The 24,121-nt window shown below is 42.3% G+C and overlaps 1 protein-coding gene across 3 annotated transcripts in view; it reads right to left on the bottom strand.

The window, feature by feature from the left end:
- Positions 1-23,405, bottom strand: part of TTLL11 (tubulin tyrosine ligase like 11) — a 276,274-nt gene extending 252,869 nt beyond the window's left edge. For 2 of the 3 annotated variants that reach the window (XM_003925395.3, XM_074395287.1), the window contains exon 1: positions 22,796-23,405. In XM_003925395.3, coding sequence (XP_003925444.2) covers positions 22,796-23,260 — 465 coding nt within the window. In that variant the 5' untranslated portion in view covers positions 23,261-23,405. The remainder of the gene's footprint in view (positions 1-22,795) is intronic. The other variant, XM_039475185.2, reaches the window with a different exon arrangement.
- Between the last annotated feature and the right edge of the window lie 716 nt (positions 23,406-24,121).

Below are 24,121 nucleotides of genomic sequence, written 5' to 3' on the forward strand. Positions count from 1 at the left end.
TTGCCTCTCTGCCTCCACTTTTCAAGCCCTCTGTAACCTATCCTCCATAAGCCAACTGGGACAATCTTTTTAAAAGTGTAGTTATTTTGCTCCCTGTACATGTTGGCAGTGGTCTGGCCTCTGCATGTGGTCTGACCACTGAGCGTCTGCCGGCAAGGCAAGAATGAGATTGGAAACTCCCATACCAAGCCAGGTCCTCTGAAATGCCACATCCTCAGTGGGTGAAACTGGCAGAAAACCTGTGTCTTGGCCTTGCCTCAGGAAAGGGGAAATAAAAGGAATAAGTCTCTCCTCCAAATGTCTAACCATAATACCTTCCTAATGCCAAGTATGGAGTCAGAATTTATCCTACACCTATAACCCAAAAAAGTCTGACACCAAAAAAATGTAGTTTTAAGTGCGCTAGGTAGTAGAGGTTTCTGAGGCATCTGTATAAGAGCAAGATTCTCACTTGAAACCCAAGCCTCAAAGAATAATCAGCAAGTAAAGTTCCAAGGAATGTAAGATCACCGTCAAAAAAAAAGGCCTAACATCTGAATCAGAATTCCAAAAAGAGAGAAGAGAAAGAATGGATAAGAGACAGTATTTTCATAATTGATGAGATACCAAACCTCAGAGATAAGAATCCCAACAAATCCCAAGAAGAATAAATCAAAAGAAATCCTCACCTAGAAATGTCTTAGTGACAGTGAAGACATCTATGACAAAGAGATTTTAAAAGCAGCCAGGAAGAAAGACATTTTACTAGCAGAAGAAAAAATTAGACTGACAACTGACTTCTCAACAGCAAAAATGGAAATGAAAAAACAGTGGCATATCTTCAAAGTGCTGAGTCCCTATAACTATCAACTTAGAACAGTATACATAGCAACACTATTTTTCAAGAATGAGGAGGAAATGAAGTTAATTTTGGACAAATAAAAACTGAGGTTATTACAACATAGTGTCTCACTAAATGAACTTTTAAAAAATTACTTCCAAGAGAAAGAAAATGATCCCAGAAGGTAGGTTTGGGTTGTAAAATAGAATAGCAAACAAAGAAAATGGTTAATGTGGGTAAATCAAAAGGACTCTGAGACTACATAAAATGCCAATAATGTCTAATTTGGGAAGTTTAAAAAAGGGTAAGATAGGACTAAAATATTGGATACCAAAGGCATATATGTCAGAAGCAATGTGGCCAAAATGAAAAAGCATACCAAGATCCTCGTGTTTTAAAGAAGAGAATAAAGATACTAACCTTAGGCTTTGTGAAATTATACACACATATTAAATTTTCTAGAGTAATCAATAGAAGAATAAAAATAGAATGTATAATTTCCAGACTAGTGCAGAGAAAAAATGGACAAGAAAAAAATCAATTTAAAAAAATATGAAATCCACAATCATAGAAGAAATTTTTAACATAACTCTTAATAGAGCAGACAAAAAAATTAGGGCTATACCATTTATATAATGCAATTCACAAGTTAATATAACATACATATGTAAAATATTGGACAAAACTCAGGGCTACAAAACTTATATAATACAATTCACAAGTTAATCTAATATACATATATAAAATGTTGCAGTCAATAACTAAAGAACGCATACTGTTTTCAAGCATACCTGGAACATTTGCAAAAACTGACCATGTATTAGGCCATAAAGCCAAAAACTGCCAAAAAAAAAAAAAGTCGGGGGAGGGAGGAAGGAAATAAAGAACGTCCTCTAACTACAATGAAATTAAGTTAGAAATTAATAACAAAAAGATAAGTAGAATAATCTCATGTGCTTAGAAATTTTTTAAACCACAAATCTAAATAACCCATGGGTAAAGGAAAAAATCTTCATGAAAATGTAAGATACATAGAACTCCAAAGTGATTTTTAAAATACTGCATGATAAGTAAAGCAGTAGTTAGAGGGAAATTTGTAGTCTTGAGTGCTTTTATTAGCAAAGCAGCCAACTTTACATTGGAAAAAATAAATCTCAAAAAGTAGAAGAGGAGAAGTAATAAGGAGTAGCCAGTCATGAAATAGAAAAAAAAGATACAATGGAGATAATCAATAAAGTCAAAAGTTGCTTCTTTGAAAAAAACTAATGAAATTGAGATACATATAAAACACTTTAAATTACCCAAGGAAGGGGATTTAGCCTAGCCTGGGGCATGTGTATCTGAGTCAGGGAAGACTTATGGAAAAGATGAGCTAAAAGTGGATTCTTGAAGGATGCGTAAAAGGTAGCCAAACAAAGGGAGGGAGCATTTGGAGAAGGAAAAACATGAACAAAGGTCAAGAGGAATAGCAGGGCATGAAGGCTCAAGCAAACCACATGTGGTGTGGTATCAGTAGTGCATAAAGTTTAAGGCAGGGATTATGGGAAATAAGCCTAGAGGTTAGGGCCAAGTGTTAATTTTTTTAAATATTCAACTGAGTCTTCATTATGTACCTGGCACTTTACATGATTACAGCTTTTTATGCTGGTTGTCTTATGCCCATTTTATAGACAAAGAAACTGAGTCTCAGAGTAAAATATGCCAAAAGTTACATAGTAAGTTGTTTCAAACCCCCATCTGTGTCTAAAGCCCATGCTTTCAACTACCATGACATAACGCATCTCAGCATCATATGGAGGGAGATTTCATAAGGAGTCTGAACTTTGTTCTTCAGGCAAATATTCAATATTTCCCTTAAAAAAACAAAACTCATTCTTATGAAGAAAGTTCGGAGTGCTGTTACAGCTTCAACCAGGTTGCATACTACAGGTATTGATCGACTTACAACCTACGCAACTTACGACCATTCGACTTTACGACCACAATCGCTAGCCACGACTGCTCCGCGTCTGGCAGCGCAAACGTTGCCCAGCTGGGCGTACGACAGTGCGGACCAGCTTCCTGCAGCACTACCATCTCCGCATGCACCATTTCAACTGTTATCCCAGACACGGTACAGCAATTTGTGTTTTGTGTCTTGGATATTTTTCATCAAGCCCCTCCCAAGATGTCTACCAAGAGGAAATTGTCTTTGTCTACGCCTCAGCCTACCAAGAAGGAAAGGCCGGCCATCAATCTCAACACGAAAATGAAGGATTGAACGGATGGCACGATGTGTTTCGTCCATATCGTGAAATTTATGAAGAAAAAAAGAAACATGCAATTCAGACAAAGCTCACCATGTTTATGAAAAAAACAACTCCGGTAACCCCAACTGCTGCCTCAGATGATGACATCAACGATCCGCAGCCAAGCACCAGCAGCCAATAAAATGTTTCGTACATGTTTATATATTTTGATATGTTTTGCAATTGGGAAAATATTTCCTATGGTATTTTTTACACCTGCATTTTGTATTTTTGTATGCTCCTGTATTTTGTAATTTTGTATGTTTTGCAAGTATTAAACCAGTTGTACTGGTAATGCAGTGTTTTACTTAAAACTGACCCAACCCAAATGCCCAAAGATGATAGACTGGATAGGGAAAATGTGGTACATATACACCATGGAATATTACGCAGCCATCAAAAAGGATGAGTTCACGTCCTTTGTAGGGACATGGATGAACCTGGAAACCATCATTCTCAGCAAACTGACACAAGAGCAGAAAATCAAACACCGTATATTCTCACTCATAGGCGGGTGCTGAACAATGAGAACACAAGGACACAGGGAGGGGAGCACTACACACTGGGGTCCGTTGGGGGGAAATGGGGGAGGGGCGGGGGTGGGGAAGTGGGAAGAGATAGCATGGGGAGAAATGACAGATACAGGTGAGGGGACGGAAGGCAGCAAACCACACTGCCATGTGTGTACCTATGCAACAATCTTGCATGTTCATCACATGTACCCCGAAACCTAAAATGCAATAAAATAAAATAAAATAAAATAAAATAAAATAAAAAATAAATAAATAAAAAAAATAAAATGTAGACAGTTGCTAACATAATGTCAGATATGAAAGTGTTTAACACAGAGCCTGATGTACAATAAATGTTTATGAGATGTCTAAAAAAAAAAAAAAAAAAACTGACAAATATAAGAAACAAAATGGTATAGAGATGATACAAATGGCATAAAATGAACAAAGAAAATTATGATATATAACAATAATGAAAGAAAATATGATAAAATATGACTTAAAGATTTTTATAACTTCATTTCACAGTACTGTACATATAGCCTACTCAACTTACGACCAAATCGTGTTACGACCGGTCTGTCGGAACCAATCGTGGTCGTAAGTCAAGCACTAGCTGTACTTTATGCAACCTGAACAGGACTGCATGAGCTACATTAGCTACCAGTATCCAAAGAGCCAGTGTACCTGTAACAGGCAATATTTGCAATACAAAATTAACAGGAGGCACAGAACTTCAGTCCCTAATGAATACCGCCAATTACTACCTAGGAAACAAGTACTGTTCAATGACAAGAACTGGATAAGCATATGGCATGTTTAACAGCTTTATTGAATATCTTTCACATACCATACAATCAACTCATTTAAAGTGTACGATTCAGTGGTTTTTAGTATACTCAGAGTTGTGCCACCAACGCTACAATCAATTTTAGAACATTTTTATCACCCCAAAAAGAAACCTTGTACCCACTAGCAATCACTCCCCACTTCCCCCACCAAACTTCTCTCCCGCCTCTAGGTAACTACTAATTTATTTTCTGTCTCTACAGATTCCCCTGTTCTGAATACTTCATATAACTGAAATCATACAATATGTGGTCTTTTGTGCCTGGCTTCTTTCACTTAGGATAATGTTTTCAAGGTTCATTCCTTGTTATGGCTGAATAATATTCTGCTGTTTGGATAGACCACATTTGATTTATCCACCAGCTGATGAACATTTGGATTGCTTCCACTTTCCGGCTGTTGTGAATAATGCTACTATAGACATTAGTTTACAAGCTTCTGTGTGCACGTATGTTTTCATTTCTCTTGGGTACATATCCAGAGTGAACTGCTAGGATGTTTAACATTTAAGGAACTGCCAAACTGGTTTTCAAAATAGCTGCACCATTGATAGTCCCCCCAAGAGAGTATGAGGGTTCCCATTTCTCCATACCCTCACCAGTGTGTACTATCTGCCTTATTTATTATAAATAACCCAGTAGGTGTGAAGTGGTATTTCACTGTCATTTTAATTTTCATTTCCCTAATAGCTCATGATGGCATATGACATTTTAAGGCAGCTCCTAATATACTCCCCTTTTTTTAAACAAGAGAGATATTTTGACAAAACCTAAAAAGTCACCTATCAAAACTTTTGGCAATAAAACTGCCAAAGTATGTGATATGCTTAAGCCTTACCTCTGGGTCAAAGATCAAGGATGACACAAGAAGTCAGAAGTAATGAGAAGGTCAAGGATGAGCCAGGCATGGTGGCTCACGCCTAGAATCCCAGCACTTTGGGAGGCCAAGGTGGGAGGATCACTTGAGGCTAGGCATTCACGACTAGCCTGGGCAACATAGTGAGACACCAAAGAAGGATAAGGACAAAGAGAAAGTCAAGCATGTCTACTGAATACATTATTTGAGAATTTAAAAGTGTGACTTTACATTTTGATATAGCTGTTTCAAATTAGGCATAATGTCCACACCAAATTAGCTGTATCAAAATGTCCTGCTTTGAACTATGCACTGATGATTAGAATTAAGTACTTGGTGAAGACAGGACCCATAGGTTGGAGAAGATTCATTTGTTTCACTCTCTTTTCCAGTATTTGTCATTATATTCTTCAAAAGCAAGTATTTATAGGAACTCTCACAGAGTTGAGCATAAATTGCTAAAACTCTTTTGGAAAGCAATTTGGCCATATATTCCAAAAGCCTTAAAATGTATATTCTCTGTGGTCTATTTATTTCATTTTTGGAAAGTTATCTTAAGAAAACAATATGAAATATGCTGGGTGTAGTGATGTACTCCTGCAATCCTAGCAATCTCGGAGGCTGAAGCCAGAGGATCATTGAGACTAAGAGTTCAAGACCAGCCTGGGCAACATATGGAGACCTCATCTCTACAAACAAACAAACAAAAAATACAAAAATTAGCTGAACATGGGGGCACATGCCTTTAGTCCTAGCTAGTTTGGAGGCTCAGGTGACAGGATCACTTGAGGCCAGGAGTTCAAGGCTACAGTGAGCTATGTTCATGCCCCTGTACTCCAGCCTGAGCAACAGAGACCTTGTCTCTAAAGACTATATATATATATATATATATATATATATATATATATATATATATATATAAATATAGGAAGGGGCTGGGCACAGTGGCTCACACCTGTAATCCCAGCACTTTGGGAGGCTGAGGTGGGTGGACCACAAGGTCAAGAGATTGAGACCATTCTGACCAACATGGTGAAACCCTGTCTCTACTAAAAATACAAAAATTAGCTGGGCATGGTGGCACACACCGGTAGTCCCAGCCACTCAGGAGGCTGAGGCAGGAGAATTGCTTGAACCCAGGAGGTAGAGGTTGCAGTGAGCTGAGATTGTGTCACTGCACTCCAGCCTGGCACCTGGTGACGAAGCGAGATACTGTCTCAAAGAAAAAAGAAGGAAGGAAGCACATTCCTGAAGAATTTTTAATAGAGGATTCAATCTAAACATTTAATACTAGAAAAATAACTAATGAAATACTTCCCACCGAATGAAATATTTTTTAGCAATTAAAATGACACTGATAAAATGTTGCATAGGAAGGAAAAATGTTTAAATTATAATGTGGACATTAATGTTAATGATATAATAAAATTGTATCTGCTTTGTAAAACAAAAAATATATATGCCCAGAAGAAATACTGGAAAGAAATGCTTCAACGTGAAAGCAGTCATCGCATCTCAATGGTAGGACTATAAATATTTTAAAAGTATTTTTTTCCAAATTTTTAAGCAATGTACAAAGATTATTTATACAAGTGAGAAATGTGCTTTTTAAACAAAACTAACATCCAGGCTCAAAGCCCAGTCCTGCACTGAAGGACTTACATAAACACTAACTTCTGATGGTCTTACTTCTAAGGGGTCAGGAGCTCACACTCTCTTCAGAGGAGCAGTACAGTCCACTAGAACAAGACCTGGCCTACGAGCCAGAAGAGCCAGCCTCTAGTTCTAAGTTATGTGTCTCTTACCACCTCTGAAGGGTAGAAGAGTTGAAAGAAAACAAACGCTGATTGCATACTGACCTTCATTTCATTATTTCTGTTGTACAGAAGGAGGATAGTTTGAGCCCAGGAGGCGAGGGCTGCAGTGGACCAAGATCGCACCACTGCACTCCAGCCTCTGCGACAGTGAGACCTCTCTAGAAAAATAAAATATGTGTATATTTATATTTATATACAGCATATATTTGTATCTCTACATATGATTTATATTGTGGTGGTAATTAGCAGTTTACCGAATAACTTGATTCTCTTCTTCACACCCTCATGGTGAAACTGCACATCCTCATCGCTCTGAGGTTAGCCATGGCCATACGTATATGATTAATATGGAACAACCCCCTAAGTACCATGATGCCCCATGTGACAGAACTAATCACAATCATACATATCATACATGATCACACATAATCATGCATATATAATTAACATGGAACAACCCCCAAAGTACTATGATGTGACAGAACTAATATGTGGTGGGGAGTCAAACCCAAATCTATAGATGCAGAGACATCTGTACAATAGAAATAATGAAATCTACCATACTTACTGCACAAAGTCAAAGTCATGTTAGGTAAATCTCTGTGAAAGTTTCATATAAAATATCCAATTCCATGGACATGTAAAACTCTAAGGCTTTCCACACAACCTCTTAATTTGCTAGATATTTCATAGCACCTGAAGGTAGAATTATATGCATCTTCTGCCTTCTTAAGCTAACAAGTCAAAAGTAATTAAGGACTTGTTTTAGTGAATGAGAAGAAGAAATTTTTTAATTATAATGCAGATCATGCAAGGCAAATCATTATTTGGTAGACATTTAAATAACCAAGGGTGAAAATATTTACAATGTATATGAGATAAAAAGTAACCATCCATAATATTTCCAAACCAAAAAAAAAAAAAAAAAATCACAGGAACAAAACAACCCAAAATATGTAAAGAACAAAGAATACATTCAGTCATTTCACATATGAAGCAAGACAAATGAACTAACTTATGCAAAAAGTTCAACCTTGTTGACAATCAGAGAAATGTAAATTAAAAGAACACATTTTTACCTGTCAGCCTGGCAAAGATACACAAGATGAATAGTATATAGTATTGGAGCAGATATGCAAAGACAGGCAGTCTCAAACCCTGCTGAGGGCAATTTGATAGTAACTATCAAAATATAAAGTACATATGCCCTTTGACCCAACCATTCCTAGGAATTTATCCCACAGAAGTATTTGCACAAACACATACTCAAAATGCCTGAAAAGGCCAGGTGCAGTGGCTCACACCTGTAATTCCAGCACTTTGGGAGGCCAAGGGGGGGCAGATCACTTGAGGTCAGTAGTTCAAGACCAGCTTAGCCAACATGGTGAAACCCTGTCTCTACTAAAAATACAAAAATTAGCTAGGCAGGCTGCGCGCGGTGGCTCACGCCTGTAATCCCAAGACTTTAGGAGGCCAAGGCAGGTGGAGGTCAAGAGATTGAGGCTATCCTGGCCAACTCGGTGAAACTCCATCTCTACTAAAAATACAAAAATTAGCTGGGCATGGTGGCATGCACCTATAGTTCCAGTTATTTGAGAGGCTGAGGCAGGGAGAATCGCTTGAACCCAGGAGGCGAAGGATGCAGTGAGCTGATATCGTGCCACTGCACTCCAGCCTGGTAACAGAGCAAGACTCTGTTTCAAAAAAAAAAAAAAATAGCTAGGCATGGTGGCACGCACCTGTAATCCCAACTACTCTGGAGGCTGAGGCACAAGAATCGCTTGAACCTGGGAGGCAGAGGTTGCAGTGAGCCAAGATAGCGCCATTGCACTCCAGCCTGGGTGACAGAGCAAGACTCCATCTCAAAAAAAAAGGTCTGAAGAGTGATGTTTACTGCACCACTCTTTGTTATAGCAAAGAAAACACATGGAAACAACATGCATCAGTAAATTGTGGTACATGCATAAAATGGACTATTAGGTTGTTAAAATGAAATGAATCTATGTGTACTAACAGAAAAAGGTGTACATGAGGTACTGCCAGAAAAGCAGTTGCCAGACACTATATACATGGTATAACTGCAGCATTTTAAAAAGTGAAATATCTGCTGGGTACAGTGGCTCACACCTGTAATCCCAGCACTTTGGGAGGACAAGGCAGGAGAATCACTTGAGCCTAGGAGACTAGCTTAGGCAACATGGCACAATGCTGTCTCTACAAAAAATATACAAAAAATTAGCTGGGCATGGCGTGCACCTGCAGTCCCAACCCCTGGGGGCAAGGGAGCTCAGATGGGAGGATGGTTTGAGCCCAGGAGGCAGAGGTTACAGTGAGCCAAGATCGCAGCACTGCACTCCAGCCTGGGCGACAGAGTGAGGCCCTCTCCAGAAAGAAAAATAAAATATATGTCTATTTATATTTATACATAGCATATATTTGTATCTCTACATGTGATTTATATCATGGTGGTAATTAGCACAGTTTACCCAAAAGCCTGATTCTCCTCTTTACACCCTCATGGTGGGACTGCACATCCCCCATCCCTCTAAGGTTAGCCATGGCCATGTAACTTTCTTCAGCAAATAAAATGTGAGCTGAAGTGATGCATCACTTCTGGGTAGAAGTTTTAAAAACCTGTGCAAATTCAGAGCCACAAGCCCTTTCCCTCCCTCAGTGACTCCTGGAAGCAGGTGTCACAATGGGAAACCAGGATCTCAATAACCAAGATGATAAGAGACCCCTACTCCCCCATCCCACCAACCCCCATTGAACGCACAGCGTGGGCAAGAAATACACTTTGGTTGTATTAAGCCACTGCTATTTTGTGGTTGTTAATATAGCACATTTAGCCAACCTGATATATACAAGAATAAGAAAAAATACGGGCCAGGCACGGTGGCTCATGCCTATAATCCCTGTACTTTGGGAAACAGGCATGTGGATCACAAGGTCAGGAGTTCAAGACCAGCCTGGCCAACATGGTGAAACCCTGTCTCTACTAAAAATATAAAAATTAGCCAGGCATGGTGGCCCACACCTGTAATCCCAGCTATTTAGGAGGCTGAGGCATGAGAATTGCTTGAACTAGGGAGGCAGAGGTCACAGTGAGCCAAGATTGCACTACTACACTCCAGCATGGGCAACAAAGCAAGACTCCATCTCAGAAAAAGAAGAAAGAAAGAAAGAAAAGAAAAGAAAGAAAAAACCTGGAAAAATACTTACCAAATTGTGATTCTGGTATCACCGCTCAGAAGTGACGTACAGGGGAAGAGGGAAAGGGGGCGTGGTGGGGTGGGGGTTTTGTTTTAGTTTTTATTTTATATGTTTGGGAACTGTATAAATTTTCATAAGCACATACTGTTTCTGGAATTGTAACAAAGTTATTTACACATAATCTAAGACGTCCAGAAAATGGTCGACTGTTGCTTTTTAAAATTCCAATAACCCACAGTTCTGACACAATGAGCAATAAAATCTCCTTACGAGCATAAAGAATAAAATAGGAAAACTGGCCTTCATCAGAGTTCTAGGCAGATGCACTGAGGAACTTATTTGAAAAGCAAAAAGATACCCAGAGAAGACTACACAGGAGATAAACTGTCTGTTCTTCCAACTTCATTAAGGGTGTGAAGGTTTTATTCAGATGACAGAGAAGCATATGGGAGAGGGAAGGAAGTCTCCAGAAGTGCCTGCTAGGATGTATAAAGCATTTATAAAAATTACTAGATAATGGTTCAGAAACACCCAGGGAAACAAACACGCACGCCAACGGCAGCAGCAGCAGCTGGCAAGGTGCAACTTGACACGAGGAGGAAGCAGAGATGGAAGTCCACCTGGAATATGGAAGCTGAATCGTTCTCTCCAGCAAAACAATAACCTCTGTGAAGGAATCTGAGGGACGTGACTTGGCTTCAGAAGAGCAACCACAAGGAAAGGAGGGGTTCAAAGCTAATTAGAGGATGGCAAGCTCATCTGCCTGCTCATACCATCCATTTTTCTGTTGACAAAATTTAATTAAGATATCATAGAGACTCACCAGAGGGAAAGCCAAACCAACATGTATTCTTAAAGTGCCAGGCACTTTTAAGATTTTCTGACTTCAGTGGGAGGATTCCCAAGATGGCCAGATAAAAGGCAGCTCCAGAAAGTAGCTCGCAACGAGAGAGATGCAGGAGCTGAGTGGTCTCCACAATTCCAAACAAGGTACCACGTTCATTTTGTGAGTCTGGTTGGACAGTGGGTATATCAACAAAATTGAAAGAGTTAGAGGAACAAGATAAAAAAACTCAAAAGCTAGCAGAAGACAAGAAATAACTAAGATCAGAGCAAAACTGAAGGAGACAGAGACACAAAAAAACCCTTCAAAAAATCAAATCCAGGTGCTGGTTTTTTGAAAAGATCAACAAAATAGATAGACTGCTAACCAGACTAATAAAAAAGAAAAGAGAGAAGAATCAAATAGATGCAATAAAAAACAATAAAGGGTACATCACCAGCGACTCCACAGAAATACAAACTAACATCAGAGATTACTACAAACAACTCTATGCACATAAACCAGTAAACCTGGAAGAAATGGATAAATTCATGGACACTTGCACTCTCCCAAGACTAAACCAGGAAGAAGTTGAAACTCTGAATAGACCAATAACAAGGGCAGGCAGCAATTACTAGCCTACCAACCAAAAAAAGCCCAGGTCCAGGTGGGTTTACAGCCAAATTCTACCAGATGTACAAAGAGGAGCTGATACCATTCTTTCTAAAACTCTTCCAAACAATACAAAAAGAGGGAATCCTACCTAACTCATTTTATGAGTCCAACATCAACCTAATACCAAAACCGGGCAGAGATGTAACTAAAAAAGAAAACTCCAGGCCAACATCCATGATGAACATCAATGCAAAAATCATCAACAAAATACTGGCAAACAGAATGCAACAGAAAATCAAAAAGCTTATTCATCACGATCAAGTAGGCTTCATCCCAGGGACGCAAGGCTGGTTCAACAATTCGCAAGTCTATAAATGTAATCCATCACATAAACAGAACCAAAGACAAAAACCACATGATTATCTCAATAGATGCAGAGAAGGCCTTTGACAAAATTCAACAGCACTTTATGCTAAAAACTCTCAATAAACTAGGTATCAATGGAATGTATCACAAAATAATAAAAGCTATTTATGACAAACCCACAGACAATATCATACTGAACAGGAAAAAACTGGAAGCATTCCCTTTGAAATCTGGCACAAGACAAGGATGCCCTCTCTCACCACTCCTATTCAATACAGTATTGGAAGTTCTAGCCAGACCAATCAGAAAAGAAAAAGAAATAAAGAGTATTAAATTAGGAAAAGAGGAAGCCAAATTGTCTCTATTTGCAAATGACGTGATTGTAAATTTAGAAGACCCCATCGTCTCAGCCCAAAAACTCCTGAAACTGATAAGCAACTTCAGCAAAGTCTCAGGATACAAAATCAATGTGCAGAAATAACAAGCATTTCTATACACCAATAACAGAGACAGCTCCCAGTCACAATTGCTACAAAGAGAATAAAATACCTAGGAATACAACTAACAAGAGATGTAAAAGATCTCTTCAAGGAGAACTACAAATCACTGCTCAGTGAAATAAGAGAGGACACAAACAGATGGAAAAACATCTCATGCTCATGGTTGGGAAGAATCAACATTGTGAAAATGGCCATATTGTCCAAAGTAATTTATAGATTCAACACTATCCCCATCAAGCTACCAATGACTTTCTTCACAGAACTGGAAAAAAAGCACTTCAAACTTCATATGGAACCAAAAGAAAGCCTGCATAGCCAAAACAATCCTAAGCAAAAAGAGAAAAGCCAGAGGCATCATGCTGCCTGACTTCAAACTATACTACAAGCCCACAGTAATCAAAACAGAATGGTACTGGTACCAAAACAGAGACATAGACCAATGAAACAGAACAGAGGCCTCAGAAGCAACACCACACATCTACAATCATCTGATCTTTGACAAACCTAACAAAAACAAGCAATGGGGAAAGGATTCCCTGTTTAATATATGGTGTTGGGAAAACTAACTAGTCATGTGCAGAAAGCTGAAACTGGACCCCTTCCCAACATCTTATACTAAAATAAACTCCAGATGGATTAAAGATCTAAACATAAGACCTAACACCATAAAAACCCTAGAAGAAAACCTAGGCAAAACCATTCAGGACACAGGCATAGGCAAGGACTTCACTGCTAAAACACCAAAAGCAATGGCAACAAAAGCCAAAATAGACAAATGGGATCTAATTAAACTCCAGAGCTTCTGTACAGCAAAGGAAACAATCATTAGAGTGAACCAGCAACAAAACAGAATGGGCAAAAAATTTTGCAATCTACTCATCTGACAAAGGGCTAATATCCAGAATCTACAAAGGGCTAATATCCAGAATCTACAAAGAACTAAAACAGATTTATAAGAAAAAAACAAACAAACCCATTCAAAAGTGGGTGAAGGATATGAACACTTTACAAAAGAAGACATCTATGAGGCCAACAAACATATGAAAAAATGCTCATCACTGGTCATTAGATAAATGTAAATCAACACCACATTGAGATATCATCTCACACCAGTTAGAATGGTGATCATTTAAAAAATCTGGAGACAACGGATGCCACAGAGGATGTGGAGAAATAGGAACACTTTTACACTGTTGGTGGGAGTGCAAATTAGTGCAACCATTCTGGAAGACAGTGTGGTGATTCCTCAAGGACCTAGAAATAGAAATTCCATTTGACCCAGTAATCCCATTACTGAGTATATACCTAAAGAATTATAAATTGTTCTTTATATAAAGACACATACACACGTATGTTCATTGCAGCACTGTTTACAATAGCAAAGACCTGGAACCAACCCAAATATCCATCAATGATAGACTGGATAAAGAAAATATGGCACATACACACCATGGAATACTACACAGCCATAAAAAACAATGAGTTCGTGTCCTTCATAGGGACATGGATGAATCTGGAAATCATCATTCTCAGCAAACTGACACAAGAACAGAAAACCAAACACCACATGTTGTCTCACTCATAGGCGGGTGTTGAACAATTAGAACACATGGACACAGGGAGGGGAGCAGCACATACTTCGGTCAGTTGAGTGGGGCTAGGGGAGGGACAGCTGGGGGTGGGGAGGGTTGGGAGGGATGAGGGGAGAAATACCAGATATAGGTGATGGGGGGATGAAGGCAGCAAATCACCTTGCCATATATGTACCTATGCAACAATCCTGCATGATCTGCACATGTACTCCAGAACATAAAGTATAATACAAAAAAAAAAAAAATTTTCTGACTTCATCCTCACAATGACTCGCTAGTATTTTATACTCAGTCTCAGAGATGAGGTAAAGCAGCTTGTCCAGGGGCACAGAGCTACTATGTGACTCAGGAAATTTGTATCTTTTCCACATAGGTGGTAAATACTTTCATGTAGAATAACATCTGTTTTCCCTATGAAACCCAAAGTCAAGATACTGATGTCACTCAAATGGTTAAAATGAGTTTCCCGTGGTGACGTACATAATTAATATACCAAAGTATGAGACAGCCCGGGCAAGGTGGCTCACACCTGTAATCCCAGCACTTTGGGAGGCCAAGGCAGAAAGATCATCTAAGGTCATGAGTTCAAGACCAGCCTGGCCAACATGGTGAAACTCCATTTCTACTAAAAGTACAAAAATTAGCCAGGCATGGTGACAGGCACTTGTAGTCCCAGCTACTCAAAAGGCATTTTGAGACAGGAGAATCGCTTAAACCTCGGAGGCAGAGGTTGCAGTGAGCCAAGATTGTACCACTGTACTCCAACCTGAACAACAGAGGGAGACTCCATCTCAAAAACACAAACAGACGAAAAACAAAGTGTGAGATAGGCACCAGGTCCAGAATGGAGACTTTAAAACATTCAACTAGACTCAGGAAACTTTAAAAGTATAATTGATTTAAAAAGAAAAAAACCATGAAATCAGTGTTATTTTTAACATCTTAAACCTAGACTACATCAAGTTGACATTCACCCAGAATGCAACTGTCCCTTACACTGCAGCCATCTGTGTGTAGCTGTGTCATCTGCTGTATCCCCAAGATGCCAAATATGGCCTGGCACAAAGTAGATCTCAAAATATTTATTAAATGAGTTAAATTAGCTGGTCATACCTGCACTGATTAACCAGTAAGCTACATATACGGACCACATTTTAAAATACATTTCCCCCCTGTTTAAGAAAAAAAAATAGATCAGCTAACCAATGCCTGTAATTACACAATAGAAAGAAAGGACTCGACACTAACTGAATATCTACAGTGTGCCAAGCATTGGGTTAAGGCAATTTACATACATTCGTTCATTTACTCTTACAAAAATTCTGTGAGATAGCACTAGCCTATTGCTACAGTGGAAGAAACTGAGTCTCAGAGAGGTTCTGTATTTAGTACAGTTTAGTCACACAAGCAATCAGAGGCAAGGATTTTAACCTACACCTGTCTGATTTCAAAGCCCATGCCAACTACAAGATACAATACTTCCCCTTGAAAGAAGCACTTAAATTGTGGTCAATTACTTTTACAGTATGTTCAAGAATAGATTTAAATAAAAAATAAAATGTATGATTGAATTTTTGCCTTAAACTTCTACTGATACAAAACCAGAATCCAAAACACTAGCAAAATTGTGGCACAGTAAACTGTACATTTTATGACACGGAAAACAGCCTAACAATTACACACCTGCTTAAAAACACACAGAGATGATTTTAATTTATAGGAGTTATAGAACTTGAATGTGAGCTCCTTGAATTTATTGTCTCTAAAGGACTGTTAAAGGAGTTAGTGTAGATTCATGAAGCTATTACCCAGGTTGTATTGTTCAAATAACAGTGGATTGTGATTTTTATGTTACGACAAGTATAACTTGCAACAGAAAAATTCCAATAGATTAGACATTAAGATAACATATCTGTTGAAGGAGAACATTTGATGGCGTAGGGTATATAATATTTTTTAAATATAGTGCTATTTTTTAAAAATGGGAAGTAAGTCTCAATGGCCGTCATTGAAAATAGAAAGGGAGGGAAGGTTAGACTACTCAATATTTCATCTTATACTCTGCCTTCTTCCAAAAGAAATCCAAGACGAAAAGATTCAAATAGCCGGCTTACATTCCACAGAGGAGGAAGGCAGCCCAGGTAGTCAAATGGCACAGGAATCGCATCTCCCCTGTGGGCAGCAGCAAGACAGAATTTGGAAGGCGCAGGCACCAAATGCTTCCTCTGCCAGGCAGGATATATTTCAGTGTGTTTTATTTTAAGTCCTGTTTGCATTATTGCTCTCCTGATTCTGACTGACTCCAATGTCACTCGAGTTATGGGTCAAATGAGGAATGGGAAGGTTAAGAAGTAGAGAATCATAAAACACCCTTAAACGTGGGCTTCGAAACAGAAAAGGACTACTGTTTGAACCCTGGCTTTCTCATTTACTTGCTGTGCCCACCTCAGTTTCTTCTATTGCTACTTAAGAATAATAATGATGCAAGCCGGGCGCAGTGGCTCAAGCCTGTAATCCCAGCACTTTGGGAGGCCGAGGCGGGTGGATCACGAGGTCGAGAGATCGAGACCATCCTGGTCAACATGGTGAAACCCCGTCTCTACTAAAAACACAAAAAATTAGCTGGGCATGGTGGCTCGTGCCTGTAATCCCAGCTACTCAGGAGGCTGAGGCAGGAGAATTGCCTGAACCCAGGAGGCGGAGGTTGCGGTGAGCCGAGATCGCGCCATTGCACTCCAGCCTGGGTAACAAGAGCGAAACTCCATCTCAAAAAAAAAAAAAATAATAATAATAATAATAATAATAATGATAGTGATGGTAATAGAACAACTTCTTGCAGAATGGTGTGTAGCAAAGGATTAGCAAAGAAGGAGGTGTATGACTGAAAACTGGCTACAAGCCCAAGCCCTAGATGGCTCTGCCACTTGTTACCTGTGTGGCCATGGGCTGGCCCTGTACTGGCCTCTCGCTAAGCCTCAATTCCCTCATCTGTAAGTTGAAGATGATAATGCAGTCTATTTCAGAAAGTTGTTGTGAGGATTCCATAAATAATTCATAGTAAATACTCAATACAATTATTTTTTTGAGATGGAGTCTCACTGTGTTGCCCCGGCAGACGGGCAGTGACTCCAGCTCAGCTCACTGCAACCTCCGCCTCTCAGGTTCAAGTGATTCTCGTGCTTCAGCTTCTCAATACAACTTTTCATGAGCATAAAATACTTAGTACAATGCCTTGCACATAACCCATATTTAATAAACAGTAACTAATATTATACACATTGTAAATAGGTCAGTATAGTAAGGGTATACTTGTTCTAAAGAAAGGCTGGATACATTTCAGGAAACAATGCATGATTTGGAATCTCTGAAACAAAGACTTCATACTGCAATAGATCTCAGGACAGGGGCTTATTCAAACTATCATCAACAAAGGTCCCTCTATGAAATCCCTCAGAGCCGTCATTCACATTAGCTGGTGGCCATGGAACCACTGTGCACATATACACAACCTACATCTCCAGGGAGGGCAGCTCACAATAAAAGCGGCATCTATTCTCCACGGTGTCTCTCCTCTAAGGTGTTTTTTAATGAGGATAGGAAAATGGCAGAAGAATCCATGGAGGATGGTGAGACTTCACAGGATGGGAAGAGGACCATACAAATCCATAAACATTGAGCATCTGCTGTGAACCAGGCACCAGGCCTTTCTCTCATGCAGCAACTTCAGTGGTGACTCTGTAAACATGATTTTGCTATTTGACAATAACTTCAGTCTTGTCTACAAGTTTGCACAGCTCACATCTGTGACTCTTCCCTTCAGAAACAAATTTAACACTGTGGACACAGTTAAATTAGACCTGACCAGAACGGGTATGACTGCAAACTGAATCATCTGAGAGCTGGCATGGTTCACTTGGGACTGAAGGCGAGTGGGCAAGGGAGGCTGGGTCTATATATGGCAAGCAATCTGTGATCAAACTCAGTCAGAAGCGCAGGCTTCTTGGCATGGCCTTCAACGTGCTCTGTGATCTGGCTCCTTCTTCATCGCTCTCCACTCCTCTACATGCTTCCTACGCTGCCATCATCCCACCTTGCATATAACACGTGGTCCATACTGCCTGCCTTGCTGTCCCTACTCTGTATGGAACGTCCTTGACTCACTCACCTCCCAGACCAAACGGTAACTGTCTGCTTGCATTTATTCCTCCTCCCACACCAGGAGCTCCTGGAGGGCAAGGAGTGTATTGTGTTCACATCTACATCTGTGACCGCCAGCCCAGTGTTTTCCAATAGAGAGCACAGAATTGAAGCCTGATGTCAAATGGAATGCCTATTTCAAATGCTAGCTCTGTTCCTTACTAGCTGTGTGGCCTCGGGTAAGTTAACCTCTGTGTACTTCCATTTTCTCATCTGTAGAATGGACACAATAAGGCACTTACTGTACTGAGTTGTTGGGAGAGTCAACTAATTGTATATATGTAGAGCACTTAAAACAGCACCTGTAACAGAGTAAGAGCTACATAAAGATTTATCATCATGGTGGCTTTTGTTGCTGTTAAATATATGTGGAATAAAGAAAAGTGAAAAAGGGGCCGGGGTGGTGGCTCGTGCCTGTAATTCCAGCACTTTGAGAGGCTGAGGCAGGTAAATCACTTGAGGTCAGGAATTCAAGACTAGCCTGGCCATCGCAGTGAAATCCCATCTCTACTAAAAATACAAAAATCAGCCAGGCATGGTGGTGCATGTCTGTAATCTCAGCTACTCAGGAGGCTGAGGCAGGAGAATTGCTCGAACCTGGGAGGCAGAGGTTGCAGTTAGCCAAGATCGCGCCATTGCACTCCAGCCTGCTTGACAGAGCGACACCCTGTCTAAAAAAAAAAAAAAAAGGAAGGAGGGAGATTGCATGCCCTGCAGCTGAGCAAACTTCTGAACTCACATGCTGGTTCAGTCCTACCCTGTTAAAGTAGACAGTGATATAGAGCTCCACATTATGCACACATAAAAGGAGACGCAGCTTTTTCACACTGGTTGGTGTTCACGATCTTATTTCTTACCTGGGCTACCCATCCACTCCCACCGAAGCCAGCCACCTGGGTACTCCCCAACCCTGCAGCCACACAGCATGACATGCAAGAGACACCATTGCTCACTCCGTTCCACCGCAGCCCTCAGAAGTTCTTGCTCCTAGAACATCAGTGCTTGGGAGTTCAAGATGATCTTATCCAATATCACCCCCTTAACAGATGGGGAAAGACAGGCCGAGAGAGGTCGCATGTTTGCACTTTCTTAGTACCAGAGATATACATATGTTACTTTTCACACAGTCAACTTTGTAGGAGGTACTAAGAATACTAGTACCTTAAATTTAATTTAAAATTTAAATAAAAGTTCAAAGCAGAAAGAAACTTTAAAGTTTAGCTGCTCTGGCACTTTTTAACCTCCACACTCCAGGGTGTCAAGATAAGCTCTGTTGCAACTATTCCATAATTCATTTGATAAATATTTATTGAGCACCTACAATGTACTGTACATTAGGGACATAAGTAAGATACCACCTCTGCCCTCAGGACCTCATACATTAATGAGGAAGGGTAATATTAATAATCACAAGTCTAATAGTAGAATCTTATTGTTGCAAGTGAATTACGTTATTTTAATTTTCAATTTTTTTTTTTTTTTTGAGACAGGGTCTTGCTCTGTCACCCACGCTGGAGTACAGTGGCACAATCATAGCTCACTGCATCCTTGATCTCCTGGACTCAAGTGATCCTCCCACCTCAGCCTCCCAAGTAGCTGAAATTATAGGCATGAGCCACCACTCAGCAATCATTTGCTGAGCCACCACTCAGCAAATCATGAAATTATAGGCATGAGCCACCACTCAGCAAATCATATTTTAAAATACACTAGAACAGGCATCTCCACTTATATGCCAATGTGCTCTCTGAGCAGGAAAAAAAGGCAGGGTCGGAGGTGGAAGAAGCAGTTACAGGTAGTGCCCTGGAAACTGCCTACTGCCCAGGGTTGACCAGCGCAAGAGTCTCACGTAGATCAACATTACCATCATGTGGCTGCTGAAGTAAAGAGTCTGGAACTAGCTCTGCCCACCCCTACTTTACAGACAAGCAAACTGAGGCCTGAAGGGTTTCACTGACTTGCCTTGGCAAATGGAAGAACACTAAAATATTGTTAATGGCTCACATAATCTTCCTCCCCCAAACAGGTCCAAATCCCATCACGTGACATGTGATCTGATCCCTGCTCATTTCTGCAGCCCCATCTCTCACCATTCCACCTCCCATGCTATGATCCAGCCATATTGAATTATATACAAAGTCCTGAAAGGCCCTCTGCTTTGCCCATATCACTCCTGCAACCAGGGATCAAGTCCATGGTCCCTAAATAACGCCAGTTCATTTTCAGCACGCAGGACTCAGCTCCGGGTTCTTGGAGGGTTCTCCTCCAAGAAGCCCTTCCTGGAGTGCCCTTCCTCTACCTCCCACAGCACTTCTACTTTCACATAGAAACACTTATCACATAATGTATTCATCCATTCAACAAATATTTATTGAGTAGCTTCTACGTGCCAAGCACCTGCGGGTACAGCAATAAACAAAACAAAGCCCCTGCCCTCACGGAGCTTACATTCTAGTGAGGGAAACAGACAATAAATAAACAATATATAATATAATGCCATGTGAAGTTTAGTACTATGGAAAAAAAAAAAAAAGACCAAGGGTTGGAGACTGATGGGAAGGTATCATCTCAAGAAGTGACAGGAGTAAGCCATACAAATAACTGAAAAGGGAGCATTTCAGGATGCAGCAGCAATTATTCCTTGACTTATGTTTTATTCCCTATTGAACTATAAAATCCTTGGGGGCAAGGATCACATCTTAAGCATGTTTGATTCCCAGGGCCCAGCATTGAACTTGGCAGCTCCATAGCAGACATTTACAGAATGAGTGAATGAACCTGGGCTGGGATGCATGAGTCCGTCTGGCCCCATCTCTACTAGCAAACAAGATCTGGCCTGCTTCGTGTCTCTCTCTCCCACAGGGCTAAGCTAAGTGGAGGCCCCACTTGGGCCAATCTGCCTAGCCTGATTCCATAGCCTGGATTCAGCTGCTGGATTCTCACTTCATTAGGACCACGACACTGACAAGTTGTCCAGCTGTACCTTTTCTAGCCCTTATATCTCTGGCCTGGACCTGGGACCCTGTCTAGAAACCCAAATACTTTAGAACTGAGAGTGGGCCCTTGTTTTCCCCAAGTTTCCCCAGCATGAAAGTTCCCTTCTGAATCTCAAGCCTCAGGGCTGAGGGCCCAGACACCTGGAGTCAGGCTTCCCCAGTGGCTAACCTCTATCCACCTGGAAGTCAGTTCTGCCTGATCCTTGACTTTCCTCTGAACCAAATGCGTTCTTTCCTACTGGAACATCAACCCTCTGACCACATCGATCCTTTCTGTAGCCATCTCCTGTATGTTCCAACTTAATGAAACCATCACCAAGCATCTACCATAGCCAAGGCACAGGGCTAAGTACCTGAGTTCTCTGTTGCCTGTAGCAGATCCCTGTTCCCACTGGCTGTGTCCACACTCAGCTATCCTGACTCAAACTCCTGACACTCCTGAAAGCGCATTCAATACCCTATATGCTGCAAATACAGTCAAATGGCTTTATCCACTCAGCCAACTGCAACAGACACCTCTAGAGTCACTGGTGCTTCATCCCACCCCCTGCCAGTCTAAAAGGGGCTCAGGGATGATAACTCATGTCTTCATTCACCTTTTGATTCACCACTTACTGACACCCGCTGTATGCCAAGCCTGGAATATAGAATACAGTGCCTACACAGATGATGATGACAGTGGTTGTCCCGGTGGTGGTGACGGTGATGAGGTTAAGGAAGAGAGAAAGGAGAGGGTGGTAACCTAAGTTACCATTTATTGCAGACTTGTGCTATAAAACACTAAGCAGTGAGTCTTCTAATGCTAACAAGATGATGAGATCAGTATAATTGGCCTCACTTTACAGAGAAGGGAATAAGCTGAAGAGGTGAAGCAACTTGCTCAAGGTCACACAGCTAAGTAGCAGAGTGAAGTGAGACCCTAGGCCTGTCTGCCTCCAAAACATAAACTGTTCCACTGCCCCAGAGTCACACAGCAAATGCTAAACAAATATAACTTTAATGAAGAAGTGAGAGAGCAGGTTCGGGGCCCCAGGGGCTTACAAGCTGCTGGAGGAGACAGACATATACAACAAGCAGAGGCGAGTGCTGATGGCTGGGGACAGACAAGAAGCTGCAGGGGAGCCAGAAGAGGGATAGCTAACTTGACTTGGAGGGGTCTGGAAAGCTCTTTTAGAGGAAGTGACTTCGGGAGTGGGCCTTGGAGGATGAGCGGTTTGCGGCTGACAAGCAGGCCGAGCGTGGTGCACCGCAGGAGCTCAGCCCTCGCCCGCCGACCTGGCCTGGGCCGTGCGGGGACCTCTGAGGTCGTCCTGTCCTCCCCTCTGTGCCCACGCGGCCGAGCCGGGCCTCACCTCCTTCCACTTGAGCTGGCGGATGCTGATCTTCAGGGCATCCAGGGAGGTCCTGGCCTTGGAGCTGTCCACGGTGACCGGCCGCTGGTAGCCGTTCTCGCCGGAACGGTGGCCCGAGCTCCGCTTGCAGCTTCGGCCCTTGCCCAGGGGCTTCCCGTGCAGGCAGAGGCCCCGCGCCGGCTTCGGCTTGGACGGGGGCAGCGTGGGCGGCGGCCGCTGAGGGACCCGGGCGTCCCCCTCCTCAACCGCGCTGGGCTGCGCCGGGGCCCGAGCCGGGGCCGCCCTGGGCTGCTCCTCCCCCGCCTTGCGCTCCGGCTCCCCGGCCGCGCCCGAGTCCACGCGGACCTGTTCCTCCGCCGTCTCCGCTGTGGCCTCGGCCTCAGCTTTGGCCGCTGCTTTGGCCGCAGCCACCGCCTCCGCCTCCCACCGGGCCGCCAGTTCACTCTCGGAGCTGCCCCGCCGCATGGCGCTCAGGGCCGGCGCCAGTGCCAGTGCCGCCGCCGCCGCCGCTCCGCCGCCCCGGCCCGCCACCAAACTGCCGCCGCTGCCACGCGCTCCCCACCCGAGCCCGTTGCCATGATCGCTCAGGCTCGGGTTGACAGCCGCAGTCGCCGCCTCGAGACGGAATCCGGGAAGGGACAATTGTCGATCCAGCCCCAGCGACCTCATAGGCGAGGCTGCCCACGTGACCCTGCCTGTCACAGAGGCAGCGGCGGCCATGTTGGAAGAGGGCAATGAGCCGCCAGGGTCCGCCCACCCCGCGGAGGCGCTGGACCTCCCGGGCGCAGAACTCAAGAGTGGCGAGGAGAGGCGGGAGGGCAGATGGAGCGCGCGTGGGGCCCTGAGCCAGGGAACTGGGGAGCCGCAAGCAGGAGGCTCAGTCCCTGCCAGCACACTCGCTGGGATAACTCTCGAGAGGACGGAGGAGGCGCCCCGCGATGGGAACTTCCTCAGTGCGGCGGACGTGACCAGCCCAGGCCCTAGGGGAGCAGAGAGTGTTCCACTGAAGAAACCCTCTGCTGGTCCTTTGAGCGCCCCCAGAAAAGAGGGGAGGCACTTTTCTCAGGGAGCTCCCGATGGGATGGGGAAGCCCCTACAGATTCCTCCTGCTCGAGTCGAGTTGAGGATATTACCGATTTTTCTTTTCTTTTTTTTTCTTTTTTTCTTTTTTTTTTTTTTTTGACAGGGTCTCGCTCTGACACCCAGACTGGAGTGCAGTGGCGCGATCTCGGCTCACTGCAGCAGCCTCAACTTGCCGAGGTCAAGCGATCCTCCCACCTCAACCTCCCGAGTAGCTGGGACTACACGAACCCACCACTACGCCCG

Source organism: Saimiri boliviensis, chromosome 2 (assembly GCF_048565385.1).
Source record: "Saimiri boliviensis isolate mSaiBol1 chromosome 2, mSaiBol1.pri, whole genome shotgun sequence".
Classification (NCBI taxonomy): domain Eukaryota; kingdom Metazoa; phylum Chordata; class Mammalia; order Primates; family Cebidae; genus Saimiri; species Saimiri boliviensis.